We start from the raw sequence: 26790 nt of genomic DNA, 5'->3' as shown, positions 1-26790 counted from the left end.
AAAATAAAGGAACACAAACATATAGGATCCTATATGTTTGTGTTCCCTTTATTTTTTTGAGCAGTATATATATCGATCACCAAGAGAAATAATAAAAGAGTTTTTAATAACAGAGCTTTCATTGGGATTCATCCAACATCATCAGGGTTCTAAAAGGCAGGCACTGGGGGATGTGTTTTTATAAGATGTTAATAGCCTGCATCCAGCTTCTAGAACGTGTTAACAGGCCCAGCTGGTTGTGCATATATGTAGGGTATGTCTGGTTGACGAGAACTAAAAAGTTAGAAATAGCGATTCCATTCTCCCTTAATTCTCTGTTAGCAATCCAAATTTTATAATATAAATGATGTCGCAGTTGCGACTGCTGCCTGTGGATGGCTCTAGTTTGAGCTGATACAAGGCAAAAGATTTCTCTCTCCCATATTTGGGTCGACAGGGTGCATCAAAAAGCACTCAAGGTAATTCCTATTTTGGAACTTTGAACGGTCACTAAATGAACTATTGTAAATCGAGGACTACCTGTAATAGAGCTGGAAGGAACCTTGGAGGTCTTCTAGTCCCACCCTCCTCCCCCCGCTCAAGTAGGAAACCTTACCATCTCAGACAAGTGATTGTCCAGTCTGTTCTTAACAACCTCCAGTGATGGAGCTCCCACAACTTCCTGTGGCAAGCTGTTCCACTGGTTTATTGTCCTCCGTGTTAGGAAGTTTCTCCTTAATTCCAGGTTGCTTCTCTCCTTGATGAGTTTCCATGTGTTCTTTTTTGTCTTGCCTTCTGGTGCTTTGGAGAATAAGTTGACTCCTTCATCTTTGGAGCAACTTCTCAAATACTGGAAGACTGCTATCATGTCCCCCCCTAGTCCTTCTTTTATCTGGACTGGCCATACCCAAATCCTGCAACCTTTCTTCGTATGTTTTAATCTCCAGGCCTTTGATCATCTGAGTTGCTCTTCTTTGCACTTTTTTTTTCCCCCAAAAAAGTCTCAACATCTCTCGTTGTTTAGTTTGATGAGTTTCCATCCATTGCTTCTTGTGCTTTGGAGAACAGCTTGATCCCCTCTTCTTTGGGGCAGCCCCTCAATTATTTGAAGACCGCTATCCCGTCACCCCTAATCCTTTTTTTCATTAGCATATTCCAACGAACATTTGAACACACAAGGCCAAGATCGGTGGGGTTTATCGAAGCAACAGAAAAACAACAGAAAGGTTTTGTTTGCAAGTGTAAAAAAAAACAAAAAAAAACGCCCCCCCAGCATGATGAATAACGCTTCTGCTAAGATTTATGGGCCAAAAGGTCTTTCTTTAATTGCTTTTTTTGGAAGGGGGGGTGAGAGACAAATCATAGGAACGAGTGTCGAACAACGGTCATGATTAAAGGGTTTTAAAATTCGAGAATAATACACCAAAGAAATTGCTCTACCTAACCAATACAAATGAATTTCCAGAAAGCAAGCATTGCTCAGAAAACACAGCTAAAAGCCGGCTGCATTTGGAGGTATCTACTGTTCCCCAGGAATGTATAAATGAACAAAATCAGTCGGGCTAACAATGATCTTTGCTCAACAGATGTGTTGAGTTGTCTTCGGCTCTCCTGCCCCCTCCTTGGCTTGTGTTCTCACTGTGTTACCAGCAGGAGATCATCAAAAGACCGTCTGTGATACGTAGCATTTATCTAGTTTTGCTTTCAAGACGGAAGCGTCTTCTTTATTGGCTATTTTGGACCAATAGAGCCCAGTTCATTTATTACCCACTGCAGGGAATGGAGAGAGAGAGCGCGAGCGAGAGAGAGTGTGTGTGTGTGTGTGTGTGTGTGTGTGCACACACACGTGTGTAAAACTACCGCTGCAACTCCAGCTGACAAGAAGAGGAAATTAAATTTTTTTTTCATCTCCCTTCTTTGTACTGAGACAAGCAACTCCTTAAAAAAAAAAAAAAAAAAACCCTTTAAAGTTGTAATTTTTCTTTCGTTCTTTCCGCCTGGAAACAGCTGCAAATTTAAAACTGGCTGACTAGGTTTAAATTTGAGTTCTGCTCTTCTGTGAAATTAACGAGCTGTAAATCCATCGCAGCAAAGAGTCGAATAATTTGGTTGGGGGTTGATGGTTAATTCGCTTTTTCTAGAATGCTCTAGATTTCCATAATTGAGTATCTGGGTATCTATGTATAGATGCAGGTGAAATCACCCCAAATAATGAAGATATTCACTATTTGTTACTATAACCTCAACCATCCACCATCGTTCAGACAGATTGTTTTGTTTAATGCACTATATGCATACGGTTTTGATGTATACAATTTTATTAAGAATTTTTAGATTAAGAGAAAGAAAGAAAGAAAGAAAGAAAGAAAGAAAGAAAGAAAGAAAGAAAGAAGGAAAGAAAAGTAGTGAAGAGTGAGAAAGAGAGAAGGAAGGAATGGAAGAGGAAGGGAAGAAAGGGAAGGGAGGAAAAGAAGGGAGAGAGGAAGGAAGGAAGGAAGGAAGGAAGGAAGGAAGGAAGGAAGGAAGGAAGGAAGGAAGGAAGGAAAAGAAATATCAAAGAACTAAAAAGCAAAGAGTGAAAGAAAATATATAGAACTAACTTCCAATTTTCTTTACTACATCATTTATAAGAAAAATTACAAATTCACCCCTTGCTCTGCAGGCTACACCATAACTATTTTTTCCTATAATCTATTCTTTCTAATCATCCCAACCATACATCATAAGTTCAATTTCTTATGCTTCATGTAAAAAATCTATAAAGTGTTTCCACTCAACAATAAACGTTGGATTGATTGTATCTTTAGGATTTTTTTTTCCAACTTGGAGTTCTATAATGTGTTTGAGGCCAGTTCCCGTAGTCCTTTGGTAATGACTGGTAGGGGATTATGGGAACAGAAGTCCCATGTTTCTGGAGGCTGTCAGGCTGTAAAAGTCTACTATATGCCTTTCGACTCTCAACAAAATCTACAAAATCACAACAGTAATCACTTTAATGAAGACGAATCAGAGGATTAAGATGACGAAAACCTGGTTGACCACGGTGGTTGGTAACTCATGGTTGTTTGAGACAAGAACCTTCATGAAGCCTCAAAACAAGATTCTGATAGACCTTCCGTTCTTTCTCCCATGAATGATGCTTCAGGACATATTCACGTGCCTTTCTTATAATCTCTCTGTGCAAAAGGGGGTCCTTAATCAAAGTTCTGGCCAGCTGGATAAATTCCTGAAAAGGAAGAGTATGGAGTGGGCCATTATTAGTAGTGTTCTGTGGTGGTGCTTCTCAAAAGGTCTTACGAAAGCTTTCTGCCTTGCTTTTAAGGTACACCAGGTTAGGAAGCAGATGGCAGACTCACTTCTACCAGAAGATTTCCCGACAAAAGTTTTTCAAAACCCAAAATAACAGGCAAACGTGTAGGATCCTTGGTGTTCTCTGAGCTTAGTGCTTTTCTTGATGACCCAACTAGGTAACGTCACCAGGTAACATCACGGGTAATGTTCCCTAGTTGGGGAATGAAATGTTGACAAGGAAACAACCAAGATCAGAAAGCACCAAGGACTTCACAGTCCTCCTCCTCTTCCTCCCCTTGTCCTCCGCCTCCTCTAATCCGTAAACCCCACTCCCTTCTAGATTCATGATGTAACCAAGTTGGTTACATTGGTCTTATTGCTGGAGTTATTGCTTCCATTTCTTCTGAGTGATGAAAGAATGGAGGAAAAGCAAAGAGACCAAAGTCTCTCTCTCTCTCTCTCTCTCTCTCTCTCTCTCTCTCTCTCTCTGTGTGTGTGTGTGTGTGTGTGTGTGTGTGTGTGTGAAAAGAGAATACACAGCTGTTAATAGTGGATCTTGGCAGGAGGGGACATTGATCATACTTGCCCTGCCTAACATCCTCAGAGGTTCTTGAACCTCACCACCTTACCCAACACCAACTGAGATCATAAAACAGATCAAGTAGAACACAACTCCCAGGACAATTTGCAACCCCCCCCCCCCCAAAAAAAAACACCTTCAAAATCTGAAGTAAGATATTGTTTTCTCTCTGGTCTTCACCCACGGGACTCACGGACACATTAAAAACATCATAATAATAATGTTCTGGTTCAAGAAAAACCTGCTGTAACTTATAACAAAAAGGTTCATTCCTGAACACTGCGGGAGACAACTGACTCTGGGGAGGAACGTGTTAAGCCCCATATATATTTTGAGAAGGGGTTAGTTACACCAAAGACTAATGAAAATGGAACATCTAACTTCCTGACTATACTTAAACAGCATTCGTCACGCTTTAAAAAAAAATAGGCTGAAGGAGAAAATGCATTTTCCACTTTGTGGTTTTATTTAATCTGGGTCTGCAGTTTTATTCTTTAAAAGCATAGCCTTATTGCACGTACCTGATTATTGATGGGGAACAGAAATCTAATTTATGGGATCAACAGGATTAATTCCCCCGTAATTTTTCCCTTTTGCCCGACCCTCCTTTCTGAGTTTAATAACATACTCTGGTTAATTAGGAGATGGGGTACATACAGAGGACTTAAAATCTCAGTGCTTAGGCACTTTCGAAGCTGTGACCCGGGTGCCACAAATGGTTCAAAAGCTTAACACAAATAAGATCAAGGTTTTCATTACGGTAGTGGAGCTATAAATTAACTGGGAGGTGACACATCCTGCAGGCTATCCAGGGGGGAGGAGAGGCAGAATTCGGTCTCGATTGAAAGCTTAACCCCCAAGTTGGCTTCAGCACTATAAGTCATGGACAGCTCCCAATATGAAATTATTTAATTCTCCTATCCAGCATCATTCAGGAGATAGATAGATAGATAGATAGATAGATAGATAGATAGATAGATAGATAGATAGATAGACGAACTAGCTAGCTACAGATAGATAGATGATAGATAGATAGAAAGATGAGATAGCTAACTAGCAATAGATACATAGATAGATGAGCTATAGATAGCTATAGATAGATAGCTATAGATAGGTAGATGGATAGATGAGCTAGCTAGCTATAGATAGATGAGATAGATAGATAGATGAGCTACCAAGCTATAGATGAGCTAGCTAGCTAGCTATAGATAGAAAGATGAGATAGCTAACTAGCAATATAGATAGATGAGCTATAGATAGATAGATAGATAGATAGAAGAGCTAGTGATAGATAAACTAGCTAGCTATAGATAGATGAGCTAGCTAGCTATAGATAGATAGATAGATAGATAGATAGATAGAGATAGATAGATAGATAGATAGATAGATAGATAGATAGATGAGCTAGCTAGCTATAGATAGATAGATGATAGATAGATAGATAGATAGATAGATAGATAGATGAGCTAGCTAGCTATAGATAGATACATGATAGATAGATAGATAGATAGATAGATAGATAGATAGATAGATAGATCTAACTAGCAATAGATAGATGAGCTAGCTAACTAGCGATAGATAGATAGATAGGGAGAGAGAGAGAGAGAGAGACAGACAGACAGAAAGACAGGTCTACATAGCATGCAACATATTTCAACTTAATTATTACCTGAGGGGTCGAGTATAATAATCCAGTTGTTTGGTGCACAATTATGGCAGCATTTCCTGGAATATTCCTTGCCAGCACGGGAACATTTAAGTCCATTGCCTGTTACACGGAAAAGAAAGGGCTCACATTTGCTGCAATTGAGACCTTGCAGAGAACTCTGATGTGAGTTAAATTAGCGACACGATTGTTAAGTGAATCTGGCTTTCCCACTGACTTTGCATGTCAGAAGCTCACAAAAAGCGTGATCCCATGACCCCGGAAGACTGCCAATGTCAGAAATATGAGCCAGGGGCCAAGCGTGTGAATTTTGACCGCTTGTGGAGGCTGTAGGTCGTAAGTGTGAAAAACGGTCGTACGCCAGCGCTTCGTTCCATCACTAAATGAATTGTGGTAAGTCAAGGACTAATACAAGAGGGCGGAGCTGAAATGAGCAGCTCTTTTGGGGAGAGAGATCCCTTTTTTGTGGAAAAGAGGGACCTTAATAAAAAAAAAAAAGATTAAGATTAACTCAATCTGTGGGACTTTAGTTTTATACATGCACACCCACACCCTGCTATTACATCAACAGAAACTCTGGTAGGCAGATGGTGAAGGCAGTTGGCAAACGTTTGGCTTTGTACCAGCCAGGCCTACCTGAATGGATTATGCAGCACGCAATTACTGCCCTAAATATCTGGGCCTTTTAAGGCAGTTATCCTTTCCTTGAGCAAAGTGACTGTGTGATTAAAATTACCTGCAATTTGGATGCACTAGAACAGTGATGGTGAACCTTTTAGAGACCGAGTGCCCAAACTGCAACCCAAAACCCACTTATTTATCGCAAAGTGCCAGGGCTGCATCAGCGTTGTGGTGCTCTCAGGGAGAGCGGTGTGTGTGTGTGTGGCCCACTGGGTGGGCATGGCCGCTGGGTGGGCATAGCTGCGGTGTGTAAGGTTTTCCACTTAACCTCACAGGTGGTCATGGCAGACTGGATGGGCATGGGTGGGGTTGGCAGGCCGGGACCAGAGCGATGGGGACCAGTCCCTCACCATCTCCGGGGCATCCCCAGGGGCCAACACCTCTTGCTCGCTCACTTCCTGCCCCGTCACTTCCAAACGCCACGTGCTCACTACTCTGGCGAACTCTGCTGGGGCAACAGCGTCCGTGTCCACAGAGAGGGCTCTGAGTGCCGCCTCTGGCACACGTGCCATAGGTTTGCCACCACTAGAATGTGACAGCTGACAGAAGCAAACTACAAGAGGAAGCCAGTTGATTTTATTTATTTATTTTTCTCCCCCTTGTTCCTTCACTTCTTGACCCAATATTAAACCCCAGGGCCAAATTATAAGGACCGAACTTTCTATCTGTAAAATTATCTAATGTGGTGGAATGAAGTCTGGATTCCCAGGAGGGAGGGGCTGCCTCATAGACGACCCAGAGAAGTTCTCAGAGAATATCTTTAGTGATGGAAATAGTTGCTTTAGACTGGCAAGATTCTGTCTGAAGGTGAGGAACACAAAAGAAACTTGCTCAGAAGTAACTCTATGTGTTTCTTGGTTCTTGGGTCCTGACATCGATTCGCCACCGTGCAAAGTCACCACTGCCAGTTCTTTAGCTGGTGTTGGCTTTCACACACCCCAAGAATCTAAGGCGCCCTTATTATTATTATCAGAATTACTTTCTTCTCGGCTCATGTTCAAACTTTCTGTCCAACTGGCTTTAGATACCTTCGTTCTCTAGAAGCTGGACAAATACAAACATTCTATATTCTTTCTTCCCTCTTCTCCTTCTTGATCAAAAGGGTTCAAAGCAGCACTTATTTATTTTTCCTCATCCAGACCCCCTCGGGCTACTTCCAGGCCAAACTGCAGTCTTGGTTAATGAAATAGGCATTGGACAGATGGCATTTCTGCCTGTTGGCCATTTTAGATAGGAGAACCAGGTCCAATTAAAACAGCCCCTGCCTTCACAGTTGCTTTCTTTGGCCTTTCTAAGGAGATGGGGCTGCTTTATTGTCCAAGTCAGCCAGATTGTCTAAAGAGAAACTTGGCAAAAATTAAATGTAAAAACGAAGGCAGACCTATTTAAAAATATATATATATCCGGCAACTCTTGTTTGATAAACTTCAGAAGAAGAGAAATCCCTCCCTCCCTCCCTGCTAACGATTTGGGCAATTGACATTACAGATGTTCTATGAGCTGTGATGCTAATTCACTTCTCCAATGGCTGGACAGGATTTAAAAGGGCAGGATCTTTTCATAAATCGTGGAAGCTTAAGAGTTGGTCCTTTCCGAATTTTGCAGTCTGCAGCCCCAGAGGAGCAGGCCTTTTCATCTTCACATCACCCCTTAATCTCACCATATTACAAAAAAGATGTAGAGACTTGTTAAAGAGATTATTTTAATGTTGAATTTAATTACAGCAGCAAGGTTGCTGATTGGGCAATACTGGAAGAAGGATTTTTTGCCTACTTTAGAAGAATGGTTTCTGAAAGTTTCTCATTTATCTGAAATGGCAAAAATTTTGGCTTATCTGAAAGATCAGTCGCAAGAGAGAGATATTTTGGTGTGGAAAAGATGGGTGAATTTTATACAGAATAAATATGATATTAGAAAGTACTATTTAGCTTTTGAATAATGTATATTTAAGGGTAAGCTTTTGAATAACTTATGTTGAAGGATGGTAATTTTTGTTTTTATGTACTGGAGTTAAAGTGTTTTTTTTATTGAAAATTTTTTAAAAGTTTTACAAATAAACAACCAAAAACAAATCAACCCTCACCCAATCCCTCCCAAACCCACCCCTCCCTCCCCCCTCCCCGAACTTCCCAGAACTGAATATAGGCTTATTTAAAATTTTAAAATACCTAAACAAATTTTTACAACTTATAAAATAATTAATAATAAAATATATGTAAGCATTAAAAAAAATACTTAAAAAAGAAAGAAAAAAAGAAAGGAAAGAGAGAGAGAAAGAAAAAGAAAAAGAAAAAAAAGATAAAAGAAAGAAAACAAAAGACGGGAAAAGAAAAGAAAAAACAATCTATACAAGTTATGAAAAAGCTAAATAATATTTTTCCATATCCAAATTATATTGTATAAAATTTATCCATTTTTCCCATACAACAAAAAATTTCTCTTGAGATTGCTCCTTTAAGAAAGCCGAAATCTTTGCCATTTCCGCCAAATAAGAAACTTTATAAAACTACTCTTGTAAAGTAGGCAAAGATTCCTTCTTCCAATATTGTCCTACTAACAGCCTTGCGGCTGTAATCAAATTTAACATCAATATAACTTCCTTAGCATCACAATCAATAACAATACCTAATAAAAATAATTGCGGGGTACTGGAGTTAAAGTGTTTAAAATTTTGTTTTTGGGATGTATGTATAATTGTTTGATGTTCATTTAAGTTCTATGTTTTTTGTTGGTTTTAACCCTGTATTCAGCTCTGGGAAGTAGGGGGGAGGGGGGTGGGGGGTTGGGAGGGGGGGAGTATTTTATTGTAAAATTTTATAAACTTTCAATTAAAAAAAAAAGATGTAGAGACTCTGGAAAGAGTGCAGAGAAGAGCACCAAAGACAATTAGGGGACTAAAACATATGAAGAACAGTTGCAGGAACTGGACATGGCTAATCTAGTGAAGAGAAGGACCAGGGAGAGACATGATAGCAGTCTTCCAATATTGCCCCAAAGAAGAGGGAGTCAAGCTCTTCTCCAAAGCGCCTGAAGGCAGGACAAGAAGCAATGGATGGAAACTAATCAAGGAGAGAAGCAACCTAGAACTAAGGAGAAAGTTCCTGAGAGTGGGAACAATTAACCAGTGGAACTGCTAAGTTTTCGAGAAGAGACTGGACAGCCATTTGTCCAAAATGGTGTAGGGTTTCCTGCCTGAGCAGGGGGTTGGACTTGATGACCTCCAAGGTCCCTTTCAAGTCTTGTTATTCTGTCGTTTTGTTGTTCTTCTTTCGGGAGAACCGTGCCTGGATCTCCCAAGAAAGGAAACATAAACCAGAAAAGTGGAAGTAGCTCAAATCCGTCTTGGCTGCTACAACATCCAGAATACAAACTTTACAACTTCAGGCCAGACCATCCAGCAACGAATGGGCTAAATTTAAAGGCTTTGGAGCGTCAACAGAAAGGGGGTGGGGTGGGGGGGAAGGAATTGCATTTCAAAGCCGACTTCCATCAATTTTTTTTTTTTTTTCCAGCTGCAATTTTGCACAGGAGAATCTTGAGGCTGCCGATGTGGTCTCCATTATTGCTTTTTTCCAAACTGCACCTTCGCTCCTCGGGGTCTTGTTTAAAGAGGAGAGCCGAGCCCAAAGGGGTTTTAACCTTGTCCGAACCTTCCAAAGCTTCTCTGGTAGGAAGTCCAAAGAGATTTTTTCTGACCTTTTTGAAGATCATGAAAAGGAAGTGGGAACCTCTGCTCTTTTTTGTTGTTAGTTGTTTTCTTCTTCTTGCTTTTTAAAAAACTTTTCTCCCGGCACCCCTTTGAGCTTTGAGGTGTTCACAGCGGAGCGAGCTATTTAGCGGGTTTCGCATAATCTGGGGGAGGATGAGACCAATAAATCAGCAGTGGATTGGCCTCTCCTGCTTGTAATTGCCAGACTAAATCAGAACTGACTTTTAATAATAGGGTTGATTTAAACACTACAAGGTGGGCTTCACTCAGGGGCTTTATTAGACAGCAGAATTTTCAGTTGTGTTTTCCCCTCTGCAGTCACAGTCTCTCTCTCTCTTGTTCTCTCTGTCTCATTCTCTCTCTCCCGCTCTCTTTCTCTGTCTGTTTCTCTCTCTTTTTGTGTCTCTTTCTTTCTGTCTCTCTCCCACTCTTTCTCTCTCTCTTTCTCTCTTTCTGTCTCTCTCTTTCTCTCTGTCTTTATCTTACTTTCTCTCTCTCCATCTCTCTCCTGCTCTTTCTATCTCTTTCTGTGTCTCTTTGTGTCTCTCTTTCTTTCTGTCTCTCTCTCCCGCTCTTTCTCCTTCTTTCTGTGTCTCTCTTTCTCTGTCTCTTTCTTTCTCTTCATCTCTCTCCCGCTTTGTCTCTCTCCTTGTCTCTGTCTTTCTCTCTTTCGCTGTGTCTTTCTATCTCTTTCTGTCTCTCTCCCGCTTTCTGTCTTTCTCTTTCTCTGTCTCTCTCTTTCACTCTCCATCTCTCTCTCCCCCTCCCTCCATCTCTCTCCTGCTTTCTGTCTTCCTCTTTTTCTTTCTCCATCTCTCTTTCACTCTCCATCTCTCTCTCTCTCTCTCTCTCTCTCTGTCTCTCTCTCTCTCTCCCCCTCTCTTCCTCTGTGTGAATGTGTGTTTGTATTCTGAATCTCCATGAGGATCCAAGTCAGCAGACCAAACAGGGATGTGCAAATGCCTCAGCATCATTAGTCAATTTCACAGAACAGTTCAAACAGCTTTGTCTGTTTGACCAAAAAAAAAAAAAAAAGCTTTGCCTGTTTGAAAAGCAATGAAGGTGATAAGGAGTCTGGAGGCTAAATAATGAATGTTTGAAAGAACAGGATAGTCTAACAGAGATAAGACTTAGGGGGTTACATAATAGCATTCTTCCAATATTTGAGGGGTTCAAACAGATTGGCCTCTTCTCCAAAGCCCCTGAAGGCAGGACAAGAAGCAAGGGATGGAAAGTTATCAAGGAGAGAAGCAACTAAGAACTAAGGAGAAATTTCCTGGCAGTGAGAACAATTAGTCAATGGAACCACTTGCCACCAGAAGTTGTGGATTCTCCAACCCTGGAAGTTTTAAAGAAGAGACTGAGCAGCCACTGAAATGACATAGGGTCTCCTGCTTGAGCAGGGGGTTGGACTAGATGACCTCCGAGGTCCCTTCCAACTCAGTTATTCTGTTACTCAGTGGAACCGCTGGTCACTAGAAGCTGTAGGTGCTCCAACACTGGAGGTTTTTAAGAAGAGACCGGACAGCCACGTGTCAGAAATGGTATAGGGTCTCCTGCTTGGACTAGATGACCTCCAAGATCCCTTCCCACCCTATTATTCTATATTCTACATCTTTTAAGAGTTGAGGAATGTCAACAGAAGCAGGGCAGAGGTTTCCAAGAGAAATGCCCGACACAGTTCCCTCCCCCCCCCCGGAAGTAAGGAAAGAATTACCTCTAAAATTGCAGCTGACATCCCTTCGGATACAGAACTGTTAACAACGGCAAAGCAGTTTTCCATAACGGCATGAAGATCTTCCTGGCGGATGGCTGGCAATAAGTGGACCCCAGTTGCCCTAGGGAGTAAATTTAGCTTGTTAATCCTCTTCCAATGGATGGCCGGCAGGGGACGCCCTCCCCTTACTATCACAATGGGGACTAGAAGTTTCCTGGCTAAGCAGGAGGTCCTTAAGCGAGTCGTGCTTGAATTTACGACGCTTTCCCCCCCCCCCGACGGCATCCAGAAAACCATGCACATCCAGCTTTTCCCCTCTTCGCTTTGCTTGTGGGAAGCTTGCAAATGGTGGTCAGCGGGACCCCAGAAGGCTGCCACTGTTGCATGTCCATACCAGTGGCCAAGCATCTGGATTTTAATCACGTGATCGTGGGAAATATCGCAAAGGTCCTAAGGGAGAAGACCAGTCCTGACTGTCACGACATCAAATGGTCGTTAAAAGAAGGATCTTAAGTTGAGGACTACCTGTAACTCCCACCCTCCTGCCCGTTGGCCATGATAGCGAGGACTGAAGAGAGAGAAGGGATTCCATCAGATTGTTCCCTGTGTGTTCCTCTCCCATGGACAACAAAGAGGATTGTGCGGTTTCTAAAGCTCTGGCCTTGTTCTGAGAACTGAGGACCTTTTTGTGATGCAAATGAAATTAATTTGACTCTTGTTCGGTCTTTCATTCTTTCCTTTCTTTTTTTTTTCTTTCCTTCCTTCCTTCCTTCCTTCCCTGGTGATCAATCCACTAAAGAAGACTTTGTCAGGCTGACTTTTCTTTCTTCCTTCCTTCCTTTTCTTTCTCTTTTTTCTTTCTTTCCTTCCTTCCTTTCTTCCTTCCCTGGTGATCAATCCACTAAAGAAGACTTTGTCAGGCTGGCTTTTCTTCCTTCCTTCCTTCCTTTCTTTTCTTCTTTCTTTCTTTTCTTTTCTTCTTTCTTTCTTTCTTTCTTTCTTTCTTTCTTTCTTTCTTTCTTTCTTTCTTCCCTGGTGATCAGTCCACTAAAGAAGATTTTGTCAGGCTGGCTTTTCTTCCTTCCTTCCTTTCTTTTCTTTCTTTCCTTCCTTCCTTCCTTTCTTTTCTTTCTCTTTTTTCTTTCTTTCTTTCCTTCCTTCCTTCTTTCCCTGGTGATCAGTCCACTAAAGAAGACTTTGTCAGGCTGGCTTTTCTTTCTTTCTTCCTTCCTTTTTTTTCTTTCTTTCTCTTCTTTCTTTCTTTCTTTCTTTCTTTCTTTCTTTCTTTCTTTCTTTCTTTCTTTCTTTCTTTCTCTTAATCTATATTAGTTTCCATTGGGTTTCATCCTCTTTTTAAAAAAAGGAAAGGAATTCCATAAGATTGATTGATGATATTCCATAATTGGTCTATGGAAAGTCCCTGCGACAGGAGCAATTCCTTCCCGTAGGCCAGCTCAGCAAACAGTAATCAACAATCAGCATCTTGTTTTGGGGGAGAACTGCCAATTCTCCCATGATTTTAAGCTTTGTGTAAATGTATGTGTGGTTTGGTTTTTTTGTTTTTTGTTTAAATTGGGTTGGTTTTTTTGGGGGGGAATGTCCAACCGAACTTTCTCGAAGCTGTTAACTTTTTGTTTTGTTTTGTTTTAAACCGAGTCCTACAGTTCTTAATTTCCGAATGCTTGTCCTTGGAAGAGGTCAACTGTGATTTCATTTATTTTAATTATTTATCCACCCCTTTTTTTAAGCTGTCTCCTGGAGAGAATCTCGCGGGGATGTTGTGAAGCATGACACGGAATTGAGACGGTTTCCCCTGAGGCTGGGCCGCAAATGTGAAGAGCTGAAGCGTGGATCCAACCTATTTCGACAAGGTCAGCTTAGTCAGGATGTCACTGCTCTCTCTCTCTCTCTTGGGGAAAGATTGGAATAGGTGACTTAAAGACCAACTGGTCTCACGCCAATGTAGCCTTACCTAGCCTTCCAGATGACATTGCAATGCAATTCCCAGTTCCCGGGGGAGGAGGGAATATTACATTTTAATTGCTCTTCTCTACCCAACTGCGGAAGCGTCTAAACGCTGCTATTTCTGAGTCTGCTTTCTGCGTAACCTCAAATTCAAATCGATGGGAGATTCTCCAGCGAGCTAAATCTGAAACTGTGACGCTTTCCACTCTCTCGGCATCAGAGCGGATTTCATTAGAGGATGAGCAGGCCTAGTCGACATGGGATCCCAGGATGCCAACTTCTCTGCAGAGGAAGACATGTTCCCTTTCGCAGGCATGTCTTCGGACCTGGAAAATTTCCATGGCTTCAGAGCTGGAAAGGTTGATCGTATCTAATGGGCGTGATACCAAAAGGCCTCTCTCTCAAACGCCAAGCAACTGGGCAGTCAAAGTATTCTTTGGTTGCTCAACATTTCAGTGACAACTGAAACCCCTGTGAGCCCCCCAGAATTGCTTTGAAGAGTGTGATGGGTGGCGAAGGAAGGAAGGAAGGAAGGAGAAGAAGGGAGGGAGGAGAGGGAGAGGGAGAGAAGAGAGCAGGGAGGAAGAGGAGAGAGGAAGGAAGGACGGAAGGAGGAGGGAGGGAGGAAAAGGAAGGAAGGAAGAAAAAAGAGGGAGGGAAGGAAGGAGGGAAGGAGGGAGAAAGGAAGGGAGGGAGAGGAAGGAGAGGAGAGAGGAAGGAAGGGAGGGAGGGAAGGAAGGAAAGGAGGACGGCGGGAGGAAAAGGAAGAAGGAAAGAGAGGGAGAGAAGGAGAGGAGGGAGAGGATGGAGGAGAGGAAGGAAGGAAGAAGAAGGAGGGAAGGAAGGACGGAGGGAGGAAAGGGAGAAAGGAAGGGCAGGAGGAAGAGAGGGAGAGGAAGAAAAGGAGGGGAGAGGAAGAGGAAGGAGAGAATGGAGAGGAAGGAAGGAAGCAAGCAAGCAATGAAGGAAGGAGAGAGGGAAGGAAGGAAGGAGGGAAGGAAGGAAGGAGGGAAGAGAGGGAGACAGGAAGGGCAGGAAGGAGAGAAGGAGAGGAAGAGGAGGGAGAGGAGAGGAAAGAGGAAGAGGAAGGAGAGGAAGGAAGGAAGGAAGGAAGGAAGGAAGGAAGCAAGGAAGGAAGGAAGGAAAGAAGGAAGGAAGAAAGGATCGTAGCATGAAGATTCCTGAGGCCCTCAACGTTGTATTTCCAAACCTCCGGAGGAGAGCTGATTAGAGAAGGTTGGTGTAGTAGGAAATTCAGGAAAATAAACCCAGGTTTCCTCAGGGAGAAAAAAACAACAACCCAACAATCTCCTTATCGTATCAGATCAAAAACCTACCTCTTCACTTTCTCCTCGACTTCTTTGGCAAAAGCTGGATCAGCCTACAGCAGGGAAGAAAAAAAAAGAGGGGAACGCACAAATGAAAACTCAGCTCCAGATTGCGAAAATAAAATCAAAGGAGTCAGAAGAACTTGCTTGCTTCGGGGAAGGCTGTCAAAACCGGGCCTTTCAAAAACAAACATCCACCAGGCCAACATTCATGTCAGCGTAATTGGGGTCTAATGCTCCAATTGGAGGGCTGAAACGTTGCTCTTTTATTCCTGTTTTTCTCCAAAACGTCCTCCTCCTGTCCACCAACCAACCTGCCCCTGAGAAGCAGGACTATGCTCAGAAAGAGAGAGAATTTGAGGGAGTTTCCCCCCCCCCCAGATGCATAACATCCTGGCAAGAGCCCTCTGGCAGTTTTGACAACTCGTTTGGGAGGAAACGGACGCGAATAAAAATTGACAAGCCGACTGCCTGAAGTCTCGACTAAAACAGGGAGACATCGGAAGTCGGGAAAAGAACACATTCAGATGATGTACCTTCACACAATCTTCCCTTCCACGCCAGTTCCCTTTCAAAACTTGCAATGAACCGGAACGGAAAGATGCAATTAACAGGGTGGAAATACGCTCCGTAGCCAAGCGGGAAGAAAAGGGTTCGACGTGGAAATAAAAGTGGAGTTTTATCAAAACAAGGGAATAAAACAGGAAAGGTATCCTACTTGGGGCATCTTAAGAGAGGCCATCTGGTCCAGTGCCAGCCGAGAAACCAGGAGACTGTGAGTTCTCGCCCTACCTTGGGCACGAAAGCCAACTGGGTGACTTTGGGCCAGTCACCAGGAGGCTGTGAGTTCTAGTCCTGCCTTAGGCACAAAAGCCAAGTGGATGACTTTGGGCCAATCACCAGGAGACTGTGAGTTCTAGTCCTACCTTGGGCACGAAAGCCAGCTGGGTGATTTTGGGCCAGTCACCAGGAGACTGAGAATTCTAGTCCTTCCTTAGGCATGAAAGCCAACTGGGGCCGGTCACCAGGAGACTGGGAATTCTAGTCCTACCTTAGGCATGAAAGACAATTGGGGCCAGTCACCAGGAGACTGGGAATTCTAGTCCTACCTTAGGCATGAAAGACAATTGGGGCCAGTCAACAGGAGACTGGGAATTCTAGTCCTACCTTAGGCATGAAAGACAATTGGGGCCAGTCACCAGGAGACTGGGAATTCTAGTCCTTCCTTAGGCATGAAAGCCAACTGGGGCCGGTCACCAGGAGACTGGGAATTCTAGTCCTACCTTAGGCATGAAAGACAATTGGGGCCAGTCACCAGGAGACTGGGAATTCTAGTCCTACCTTAGGCATGAAAGACAATTGGGGCCAGTCACCAGGAGACTGGGAATTCTAGTCCTTCCTTAGGCATGAAAGCCAACTGGGGCCGGTCACCAGGAGACTGGGAATTCTAGTCCTACCTTAGGCATGAAAGACAATTGGGGCCCAGTCACCAGGAGACTGGGCATTCTAGTCCTGCAGTAGGCACTAAAGCCAACTGGGGCCAATCCTCAGGAGACTGTGAGTTCTAGTCCCACCTTAGGTACGAAAGCCAAGTGGGTGACCTTGGGCCAGTCTCTCTCTCCTAGTGCAGCTCATCTTACAGGCTTGTGGTTATGGGGAAGATAGGAGGAGAAAGTTGTGTTGGATATATTTGCTGCTTTGAGTAAAAATAATAAAGGTGGGTACAACTAAGTAAATAAATAACATGGAAAATCTTACGCACAGACTTGGCTCTTTTTTAAAAAGCTTAATGCTGGGAAAGGTAGGAAGAAAGAGAAGGAGAGGACAACCAGGAACATGAGGGTATGGAGTTCATGATAGTGGTGATGAGGCATGGAGAGAACTTACAGGAGGTCCAACGATGATCAGATGTACCCTGGAGTCTTCCTGATGCCACTCTATCAATTGAACAGGAGAGACTTCTGGTTAGACTAAACTTAATCTGAGACTAAAGCATGATAACATTGACTGACGATAACTGGTGGCAGATGGGCCTTGATGGTGGGGGATGAAGCAGTTTCAAGTTGTTATTGTAGTCCAGCTGAGGTGAGAAGATACAGCAGATGCCTACAGAAACATTGGACCCAAATGGTTGAGGATTATGTGGCCAAAAAAGAACCTTTTTGAATATTTCAACCAGCTGTTGGCATTTCATAGCTTCTCTCAGCATCTGAAGTCCGAGTAATTTCTTAACTAAATCTCCATGACCAACTAGTTAAGATCTATACCTCCTTTGATTAGTAAACTGTTTACTACACCAACATAGAGTCAATCTGAGTATGAAGGGCCCTGTTTCCTGGCTGCGTTGATACCTATAATGACACCTTTTTTTTCTTGGCTGTCCTATATATTTAATTTTGTCCTCTACTGTAACTCTTTTTAATTGTTTAAGGAACATTTGGTGCCCAGAGTCATTTGCTTGAAATGAACAAATGAATGGATGAACCTGGAGAATGCAGAGTTGTCTGATGAGCAAATGGGCCATTCAACCAATGAAATTAATTTTAATTGAATGTGATCAATTAAAGAGATAGGTCAACGATGATCGTCGGTGCCCAGTCACCTCCTTCAACGCAATGATCAGCTGTCTTATCTAAAATCTGTCTTATCTAAAATCCTTTATTAACCAAGAGCCCTGTGTGTTCTCAGCTCTCAAAGAAAAGTGGCTCAATTTATTTTTTAACTGGTCGATTAAATTTATTTTGCTGCCCATCTCACCGATACCAGAGACTCTGAGAAGCTCTTAGTGTTATGGCCCCATCGGAACCCGGTGCAGCGGAAGGAGTTGGAACCTGGACCGTCTTGAGAAGGACGGCACGCTTCCCTTGACATGTTTGGAGAGATACCAGAGACTGTGAGAAGCTCTTAGTGTTATGGCCCCATCGGAACCCGGTGCAGCGGAAGGAGTTGGAACCTGGACCGTCTTGACAAGGACGGCACGCTTCCCTTGACATGTTTGGAGAGATACCAGAGACTGTGAGAAGCTCTTAGTGTTATGGCCCCATCGGAACCCGGTGCAGCGGAAGGAGTTGGAACCTGGACCGTCTTGACAAGGACGGCACGCTTCCCTTGACATGTTTGGAGAGTCCAGGAGCTGAGGATGATGCTGTCCCAGGCCCTCAAGCACTGGGAGAGGTGGTCAACCAGATGGAGATCTGCCTGCCTTCACAGACACAAGGGAGGATTGGCTGCTGACAGACAGTGGCACTGATAAGTAGCAGATCCCCTCTGATGAGGAATAGCTGCCTCCTCCACTGATCCAAGGGCATGGAGAACAGAGCATAGGCAAGCTCAAAAAAGGGCTGCAAGGCTACTCGGGAGGAGGTCACCCGACCCCTCCTCACAAGGAACACCTGGAGGGGGGTGACTTAAGGAGAAGCCGTGGGGAGTTGGTCTTTGCCAGGAAGAAGTGTTTACTTTGGTTTGACTCGCTTGGAAGATGGCTCTTCGCCTTTTGCCTTGGACCTTGCCTTGTCTTGTGGACTGCGTTTGGCCTTCGCTTCGCTGGGCCTGATGACCAGGACTTGTGAATATGTAAAGATGACCTCTCTCTCTCTGGTCACTTGCAGAGTCCTGGATGCAGGGTCAGGAAAGGACAGCAAGGACAACACCCAATGTCCTAACCCACCCGAGAACATATGATACCTTTAGGGCAGTGGTTCTCAACCTTTTTAATGCCGCAACCCCCAACCGGTCGTAAGTCAAGGACTACTCAACCGGTCGTAAGTCGAGGACTACTCAACTGGTGCAGCACCGTTTGCAGAATGGGACTTTTGGCGGGCTCAGCAGGGCAGAGACAGCCTGGACAATTCCTTATTGGCTTTTGAAAGCCAATAGAATTAGACTCTATTCAAGAGAGTCTATTCTATTGGCTTTCAAAAGCCAATAGAATAAAAGGGAGTAGCACAGCTAAGGAAAAGGGGGAAAAAATGGCGGACTGCGTTGTTTGGCGACCCCCGTGAAATGGTCGTTCGACCCCAAATGGGGTCCCGACCCACAGGTTGAGAACCACTGCTTTAGGGAGACACCCAAAAGGGAACATGTTTAGCTACTTCTGCTTTCTCCCTTCTTATCTACAGTGTGCCAGACTTACTGGGTGAAATCTTTATCTTATCTAGCTTTGCTGAATGGGTTGCTTATGTAATTAAGAAAAAATAAATACAAGGATTTCTTGTCATTCGGGGCTTCTCTCATTTAGAGGAGTTCATCTCTATTCAGCTGAATAAACACGTAAAGGTTGAAGGCAACTTCTAGTTTCCTGTATTTCTTTAACCAGCAAAACCTCAGAACCTGCACATCAGCCCTTTGGAACGGCTTCTGGTCTTGGGCCTTTTCTTTGCCCCAAGGACTGGCCTGGCCTTGCGCCTGGACTCTGCCTTGTGGACTGGACGTGGAACCCTGGACCTTGCCCTGTGAGCGTGCTCCTACTCTGTGGACCTTCCTTGTACTATGGGGGCTGTTATTTGGGGGATTGAGAGTGGCTGCCTGCAGGGTAGCGTGGGGCTGGAACCTTTACCGGTCACTGGAGGGCCACCAGCATTTATTGAGAGCAATAAAGGCCTGCGTTGCTTTGACCACCTGGGCCATAAATGTCTATGGAGATTCTCAGTTATCCAGGTATGGTTGTCCCAAAGAGGCTTTTTCAGGAGACAACTGTGAAGGGACAACAGGGAAGGGACCCAGGGCAGAAAACATCCTGCAGTCAAGAAGGCTCCACCCCATTTGTACCACTCAGGTGACCCTGAGGACACAGGTCAATCCCCAAATGGCCTCAACGCCTCTCTAAAAGGATGCAAATGACCAGCGGTTTGCAAGGAGTATCAATCCTTCCACTCACCCATCATCTAATCAGAGCTGAAGAAGCTTCTTGGGTGAGAAGCGAAACATCTTCAAAGGAAAACAAGAAAGTCCAGTTGCTTCCTGAAAAAGTTCCTTTGGGACACCTGGGTCATAACGGTTCATAGCACCGAGATAGCACGTGGGGCCATAAAAAAAGCAAAGTCTAGAATTCGCCTCCCCAAATGATCTTATCAACCCACAAAAATATGTAGAAAACCCAAACTATGGTCAGATGGACACAACAGCTGTATCTGTCACATTCCAGGCCCCCTGCCTCCTCAAATTATACCTCCCAGTCATTCAAAAAGATGTCCATTTTGGGGGTGGGTGGGTCATCCATGCCAAATGTATTGTAAGAGGTTGGATGGGAAAATTTTGACCTGAAAAAACATCCAGTAGATAAAGAGGATCTTTGACTCTCCTTAGTCCACAGATCAGCAGGAAGATGTATAGATTCTGGTCGACCTGGACAATCCCTGTGGAGAAAGCATGATTGAAACTTCTTAAGTTTCAAAGGATCAGAACTTCTTGGGAAATTAAGAAGGTCAAAGACCCATCAAGTCAACAAACCAACCATCTGTAATTTGCCTGTTGTTGATTCCAACACAACACCTTCACTCTTATTAGGAGCCGTGGTGGCAGAGGGGTTAGAATGCAGTATTGCAGGCTAATTCTGCTGACAGCCGGCTGTCGACAGTTCGATTCTGACCAGCTCAAGGTTGACTCAGCATTCTATCCTTCCCAGGTTGATAAATTGAGGACCCAGATTGTTGGGGCAACAAGCTGACTCTGTAAACCACTTAGAGGGCTCTGAAGCACTGTGAAGTGGCATATAAGTCTTAAGTGCCATTGCTAGTGCTATTGCTCCCTCCTTCCTTCCTTCCTTCCTTCCTTCCTTCCTTCCTTCCTTCCTTCCTTCCTTCCTTCCTTCCTTCCTTCCTTCCTTCCTTCCCTCCTTCCTTCCTTCCATCCATCCTTCCTTCCTTCCTTCCTTCCTTTCTTCCCAGTGGTTAGAATGCAGGATTGCAGGCTAATTCTGCTGAATGCCAGCAGTTCAATCCTGACCAGTTTAAGGTTGACTCAGCCTTCCATCCTTCCGAAGTCAGTAAATTGAGGACCCAGATTGTTGGGACAACAAGCTGACTCTGTAAACCTCTTAGAGAGGGCTATGAAGCACTGTGAAGCGGCATATAAGTCTTGTGCCATTGCTAGTGCTATTGCTCCTTCCTTCCTTCCTTCCTTCCTTCCTTCCTTCCTTCCTTCCTTCCTTCCTTCCTTCCTTCCTTCCTTCCTTCCTTCCTTCCTTCCCAGTGGTTAGAATGCAGGATTGCAGGCTAATTCTGCTGAATGCCAGCAGTTCAATCCTGACCGGCTTAAGGTTGATTCAGCCTTCCATCCTTCCCAGATTGGCAAAATGAGGACCCAGATTGTTAGGGGGCAAATATGCTGACTCTGTAAGCCACTTAGAGAGGGCTGTAAAGCACCGTGAAGCGGTATATATATGTCTAAGTGCAATTGCTAAGTGCTATTACTCAATCTACTGAAACTCATTTTTTCGTGTTCTCTCTTTTCGTTTCTTTTCAAAACCATATTTGTCTAGAATCCAAGAGGTGGAAGTGACCTTGGAGGTCTCCTAATCAAACCCCCTGCTGAAGGCAGGAGCCCTTATACCATCCATATCCTGGAGAACTGGTCCATTTTGGACCAGTCAAGGCGGCTTGGAGAGATCAAGAGAAGCCAAGAAATTTAGACACTTTTCTTGAGGAAGCAAAAGTATTAAAAAAAAAAGTTAGAATGAGGCTGGTGTCTCTTCAAGACTGGAATGAGGGGAACAGAATTGGATTTTAATGGCTAAGTACAGAAACAGATTTTTCTTTTAGCCTCTCTCCTACAGAACAATGGTGGCATCAGCAAGGGCAGATTGGCCAGCTCAGATTAACCTGACCAACCTGCTTCAAAGTCTAATTTGTCGCCAGAATTTCCACTCTACCGGCAGTTCTTGACTTGCAACGGGTCCCTTAACAACCATTTGAAGTTACAACCTACCTGAAAAAGGGGATTTATGTCCGGTGGTAGGATTCAAATACGTGAACCACCGGTTCTCTGCATAGATGCCACTTCTGGAAGTCCATTCTGGGCCAGGGCAACAAAAAATTAGCTACTGGTTCTGCTGAAGTGGTGTGAACCGGCTGAATCCCACCATAGGAAGGAAGGAAGGAAGGAAGGAAGGAAGGAAGGAAGGAAGGAAGGAAGGAAGGAAGGAAGGAAGGAAGGAAGGAGTGGTGGGATTCAAATAGGAGAACAACCGGTTCTCTGTATGGATGCCACTTCCGGAAGTCCATTCTGGGCCTGGGCAACAAAAATTAGCTACCAGTTCTGCCGAAGCGGTGCAAACCGGCTGAATCCCACCATAGGAAGGAAGAAAGGAAGGAAGGAAGGAAGGAAGGAAGGAAGGAAGGAAGGAAGGAAGGAAGGAAGGAAGGAAGGAAGGAAGGAAGGAAGGAAGGGAGTGATGGGATTCAAATATGTGAACAACCAGCTCTCTGTATGGATGCCACTTCCGGAAGTCCATTCTGGGCCAGGGCAACAAAAAATTAGCTACCGGTTCTGCTGAAGTGGTGCAAACCGATTTGAATCCCACCACTGTTTATGACCCAGATTTGAAGTTCCAGCAGTTACTCCCCCCCAGTCACGTGACCAATCTTCAGATGCTCAGCAACACAACCACATTTATATCTCTTGGACGTTTCCCACGATCGCCCGACTGAATTTTACAACGGTTTTGCCCAAACCAGTCAGTTCCTTCCAGTTTTTGCCAAAACCGCTCCCGTACCGGTCAGTTGGTTCGCACTTAGAACCGCTGTGCTCACTTAATGTCCACAAGATTTGCACTTGCGGCTGCATTTGCTTTACAACCATTGCGTTCGCTTAAACGACCGCCACAAAAAAAAAATCGTAAAATCAGGTCGACCGTGCGTCAGGACTGATACAATTTACGACGGTAAACAGCCAGGCTCATTATGATTATAACTTTTAGGACTGTAGAACATCCCATGATTAAAAAAAAGAATTTCGCCCCATCACTGGCAGAGTCCAGCAGCTTTATTAATGTCTCCATCCACAGTGTGGGTACCACAAATAATTCAGGTGTTGTTTTTTTTTTTCAAACAGAACTGAACAGGCAGCCATCATTTCTGTTTTTATGGTCTCCCTGCAGTGACCTTTTAAACGAGGGGGAAAAAACATTTCGGTCGCTGTTTCCTGCACTTCGTTTTTTTTTTTTTTTTTTTTAAATCTGCAATCTCTTTCAAGATTGGCATATAAAACACGGAGCCTTGATCAGTAACCTAAACCAGCTCCATCAAGGCCGTCTGTTTATTTCTCCTAAATATCACTGGGGGGAGGGGGGGGCAGAGTCCAGGCTTGCAATATTGCTTTTCGGAAATTAAAAACCCAATCTGGAGATTTTTTTTTTAATTTTTATTTTATTTTTAAAAGAAGGGCTCCGCTTTCCTGTAGAATTTGCAGCCGCCTCATTAAGCTTCAGTCAGAAGCAGCCAGGGAGCACCAGACGACAGAGGGCCAGCAAGAGAAAACGTGAAAGGAAAAAAAAAAAGAAAAAAAGGGGAGAGGGGAAAAAAAAATAGCGGTCCAAACAGCTCAATTACAAAAGAGAAGCTGAAAAGAAAAGGAGGGAGGGAGGGAGGGGAAAAAAAAAACCCGAGATTCATAATCAAAATATCCTTAGTGCTCCCTAAAGCATGGAGACATTCTGCTTGATAGTAAAAAACCAAAATTACCCTTAATGCAATTTTAATATTCCGCCGAAGTTTAAACCATTTCCAATTTTAACCTACGCTAATCATCATCATCTTCTTCTTCCTCTTCTTCTTCTCCTCCTCCTCCTAAATTTTAGACCTTCAGTTGTTTGAAACTCTTCTTCTTCTTCTTCTTCTTCTTCTTCTTCTTCTTCTTCTTCTTCTTCTTCTTCTTCTTCTTCTTCTTCTTCTTCTTCTTCTTCTTCTCCTCCTCCTCTTGTTGGTCTTGAGAAGAAGTTGGTCCTTCTTCTTCTTCTTCTTCTTCTTCTTCTTCTTCTTCTTCTTCTTCTTCTTCTTCTTCTTCTTCTTCTTCTTCTTCTTCTTCTTCTTCTTCTTCTTCTTCTTCTTCTTCTTCTTCTTCTTCTTCTTCTTCTTCTTCTTCTTCTTCTTCTTCTTCTTCTTCTTCTTCTTCTTCTTCTTCTTCTTCTTCTTCTCCTCCTCCTCCTCCTCCTCCTCCTCCTCCTCCTCCGGCTTCTTTAAAGGTAACGTTACTTGTATTTCTGGTGGCAAAAAGCTGCATTTTTTAAAAAACAAAATGAGGAATGTTTTTCAGCGTGCTGACCTTTTCTTATTTTCCTTTCTCGTCCTTCGCAAATGCTCGTAGCAACACAGCCTTTGCGTACTTCAAGACGCATTCAAAGCTGCCCCCCCCCGGCCCCTTCCCCTCTCTTGAAAATATTGTCTGCAAATAACGGGTGGGCCTCGTCTTACGGCCGCAACTGAGTTTCTGTTGCAAAGCGAGACCTCTGTTAAGTGAGTTTTTGCCCGGTTTTTTACGACCTGCCTTGCCATAGAATCGCTTGCAGCGGTTCACTTAGTAACGCGGTTGTTAAGTTGCGTCGGGAGTTTGATCACGTGACCGGGGGGGGGGGAGGCTGCCATGGTTCTAACTGGAAAAAAGGCCACAATTCACCTTTTTTCAGGGCCGGGGTAACGTCGGTCGCTAAACGGACGGTTATAAGTCAAGAACCACCTGTACAACACAGCTAGGCAAACTTGGGGATCCGTTCGAAGCTTTACACCCCTTTCTCCCCCCACCCCCACTTCTTTCCCCCACCCCCCCAAACAAAACTGCTAAATTCAACCCAGCCTGGGATCCGCTTCCTAACTTCCCAACATTTTGCATTCTGCAAAAATACAAATCCCGATTCTTGAACATCCTTCGGACCGTGCTTAGCGCTTCTCTATCTTCTGAAAGGAGCCACCATCTGGTTGGACAAACCAGGAAATTGCCAGGATTGGCGGAGGGAATTCTGAGCTGGTGCCCATCCGCCATGCACCCTATGGAAATGTTTCATTATCTACTTGTCACCGGGGCTCAGCTTGAAGGAAAAAGTCTTCTAGGTTTCCCTGCTTCCTTGAACGGCTGCTGACAGCTTGAGGCGCGATTCGGAGGCAAAGCCCACAATGCACAACGGCGGGGTGTGTGTGTGTGTGTGTGTGATTCTGGGATCACCCTGTGTTGTATTGAGGACCTCTTCCCTTCCCCTCTTCTCCTTTCCTCTCCTCTCCTCTCCTCTCTTCTCTTCTCCTCTCCTCTCTCCCTTCCCCTCTTCTCTTCTCTTCCCTTCCCCTCTTCTCTTCTCTTCTCTCCTCTTCTCTTCTCTTCCCTTCCCCTTTTCTCTTCCCTTCCCCTCTTCTCCTTTCCTCTCCTCTCCTCTCTTCTCTTCTCCTCTCCTCTCTCCCTTCCCCTCTTCTCTTCTCTTCTCTTCTCTTCTCCTCTCTCCCTTTCCTTCTTCTCTTCTCTTCCCTTCCCTTCCCCTCTTCTCTTCTCTTCTCTTCCCCTCTTCTCTTCTCTTCTCTCCTCTTCTCTTCTCTTCCCTTCCCCTTTTCTCTTCCCTTCCCCTCTTCTCCTTTCCTCTCCTCTCCTCTCTTCTCTTCTCCTCTCCTCTCTCCCTCCCCTCTTCTCTTCTCTTCTCTTCTCTTCTCCTCTCTCCCTTCCCCTCTTCTCTTCTCTTCCCTTCCCTTCCCCTCTTCTCTCCTCTTCTCTCTTCTCTTCCCTTCCCCTTTTCTCTTCCCTTCCCCTCTTCTCCTTTCCTCTCCTCTCCTCTCTTCTCTTCTCTTCTCTTCTCCTCTCTCCCTTCCCCTCTTCTCTTCTCTTCCCTTCCCTTCCCCTCTTCTCTCCTCTTCTCTCTTCTCTTCCCTTCCCCTTTTCTCTTCCCTTCCCCTCTTCTCCTTTCCTCTCCTCTCCTCTCTTCTCTTCTCTTCTCTTCTCCTCTCTCCCTTCCCCTCTTCTCTTCTCTTCCCTTCCCTTCCCCTCTTCTCTCCTCTTCTCTCTTCTCTTCCCTTCCCCTTTTCTCTTCCCTTCCCCTCTTCTCCTTTCCTCTCCTCTCCTCTCTTCTCTTCTCTTCTCTTCTCCTATCTCCCTTCCCCTCTTCTCTTCTCTTCCCTTCCCTTCCCCTCTTCTCTTCTCTCCTCTTCTCTCTTCTCTTCTCTTCCCCTTTTCTCTTCCCTTCCCCTCTTCTCCTTTCCTCTCCTCTCCTCTCTTCTCTTCTCTTCTCCTCTCTCCCTTCCCCTCTCCTCTTCTCTTCCCTTCCCTTCCCCTCTTCTCTTCTCTCCTCTTCTCTTCCCTTCCCCTTTTCTCTTCCCTTCCCCTCTTCTCCTTTCCTCTCCTCTCCTCTCTCCCTTCCCCTCTTCTCTTCTCTTCTCTTTTCTTCTCTTCTCTTCTCTTCTCCTCTCTCCCTTTGCCTCTTCTCTTCCCTTCCCTTCCCTTCCCTTCTTCTCTTCTCTCCTCTTCTCCTCTCCTCTCCCCTTCCATTCACTCCTCTCCCCTCTTTCCCCTTCCCCTCTTCCCTCTTGCTTCCCTTCCTTCCCAGATCTCCAAACAGAAAGACATTTGCGTTCAGAAAAATTCTGGAAGATTTCATGCTCGTATGCCTTTTTACCTGCCCTCTGCAGAAATTCGGTCCAGTTATGCTGCCTGTTCGGGAGGCTCACGATCCCTAGAAATGGAAGTAAATTAGGGGTCCTGCATTCAATTGCCCCTCAAAAAGCAACCCAGGGCCGGTTGTTTTTTTTTTTCATTTTTGTATATCATTTTTTTAATTGAAACATTTAAACTAGAAGATAAAAATGAAACCAACAGAAAGTAAAGAAGACAAAAGAATAAGGGGGGGGGGAAACCCAAACGTGTGCATAAAACCTTGAAACGAGAAAATAAAAACCCAGACAAACTACT

General features: G+C 44.2%; 1 protein-coding gene across 3 annotated transcripts in view; it reads right to left on the bottom strand.

Annotated features, from left to right (window-relative positions):
* Positions 1-2956: 2956 nt before the first annotated feature.
* GLT1D1 (glycosyltransferase 1 domain containing 1) overlaps positions 2957-26790 on the bottom strand; it is a 35143-nt gene continuing 11309 nt past the window's right edge. Inside the window, exons 6-12 of one of the 3 annotated variants that reach the window (XM_039357308.1) lie at positions 26498-26554; positions 20175-20270; positions 16804-16853; positions 14926-14969; positions 11624-11744; positions 5520-5618; positions 2957-3205 (exon numbers count right to left, since the gene is read on the bottom strand). In XM_039357308.1, coding sequence (XP_039213242.1) covers positions 3035-3205; positions 5520-5618; positions 11624-11744; positions 14926-14969; positions 16804-16853; positions 20175-20270; positions 26498-26554 — 638 coding nt within the window. In that variant the 3' untranslated portion in view covers positions 2957-3034. Of the gene's footprint in view, positions 3206-5519; positions 5619-9364; positions 10050-11623; positions 11745-14925; positions 14970-16803; positions 16854-20174; positions 20271-26497; positions 26555-26790 lie in introns of those variants that run through there. The other 2 variants (XM_039357309.1, XM_039357310.1) reach the window with 2 other exon arrangements.

The sequence above is a fragment of the Crotalus tigris genome, unplaced genomic scaffold, assembly GCF_016545835.1.
Source record: "Crotalus tigris isolate CLP2741 ecotype Arizona unplaced genomic scaffold, ASM1654583v1 scf7180000018891.247784533:1973344, whole genome shotgun sequence".
Lineage (NCBI taxonomy): Eukaryota > Metazoa > Chordata > Lepidosauria > Squamata > Viperidae > Crotalus > Crotalus tigris.
Note: the sequence above shows the minus strand (reverse complement) of the source record. Positions and strands in the feature narration are given on the sequence as shown.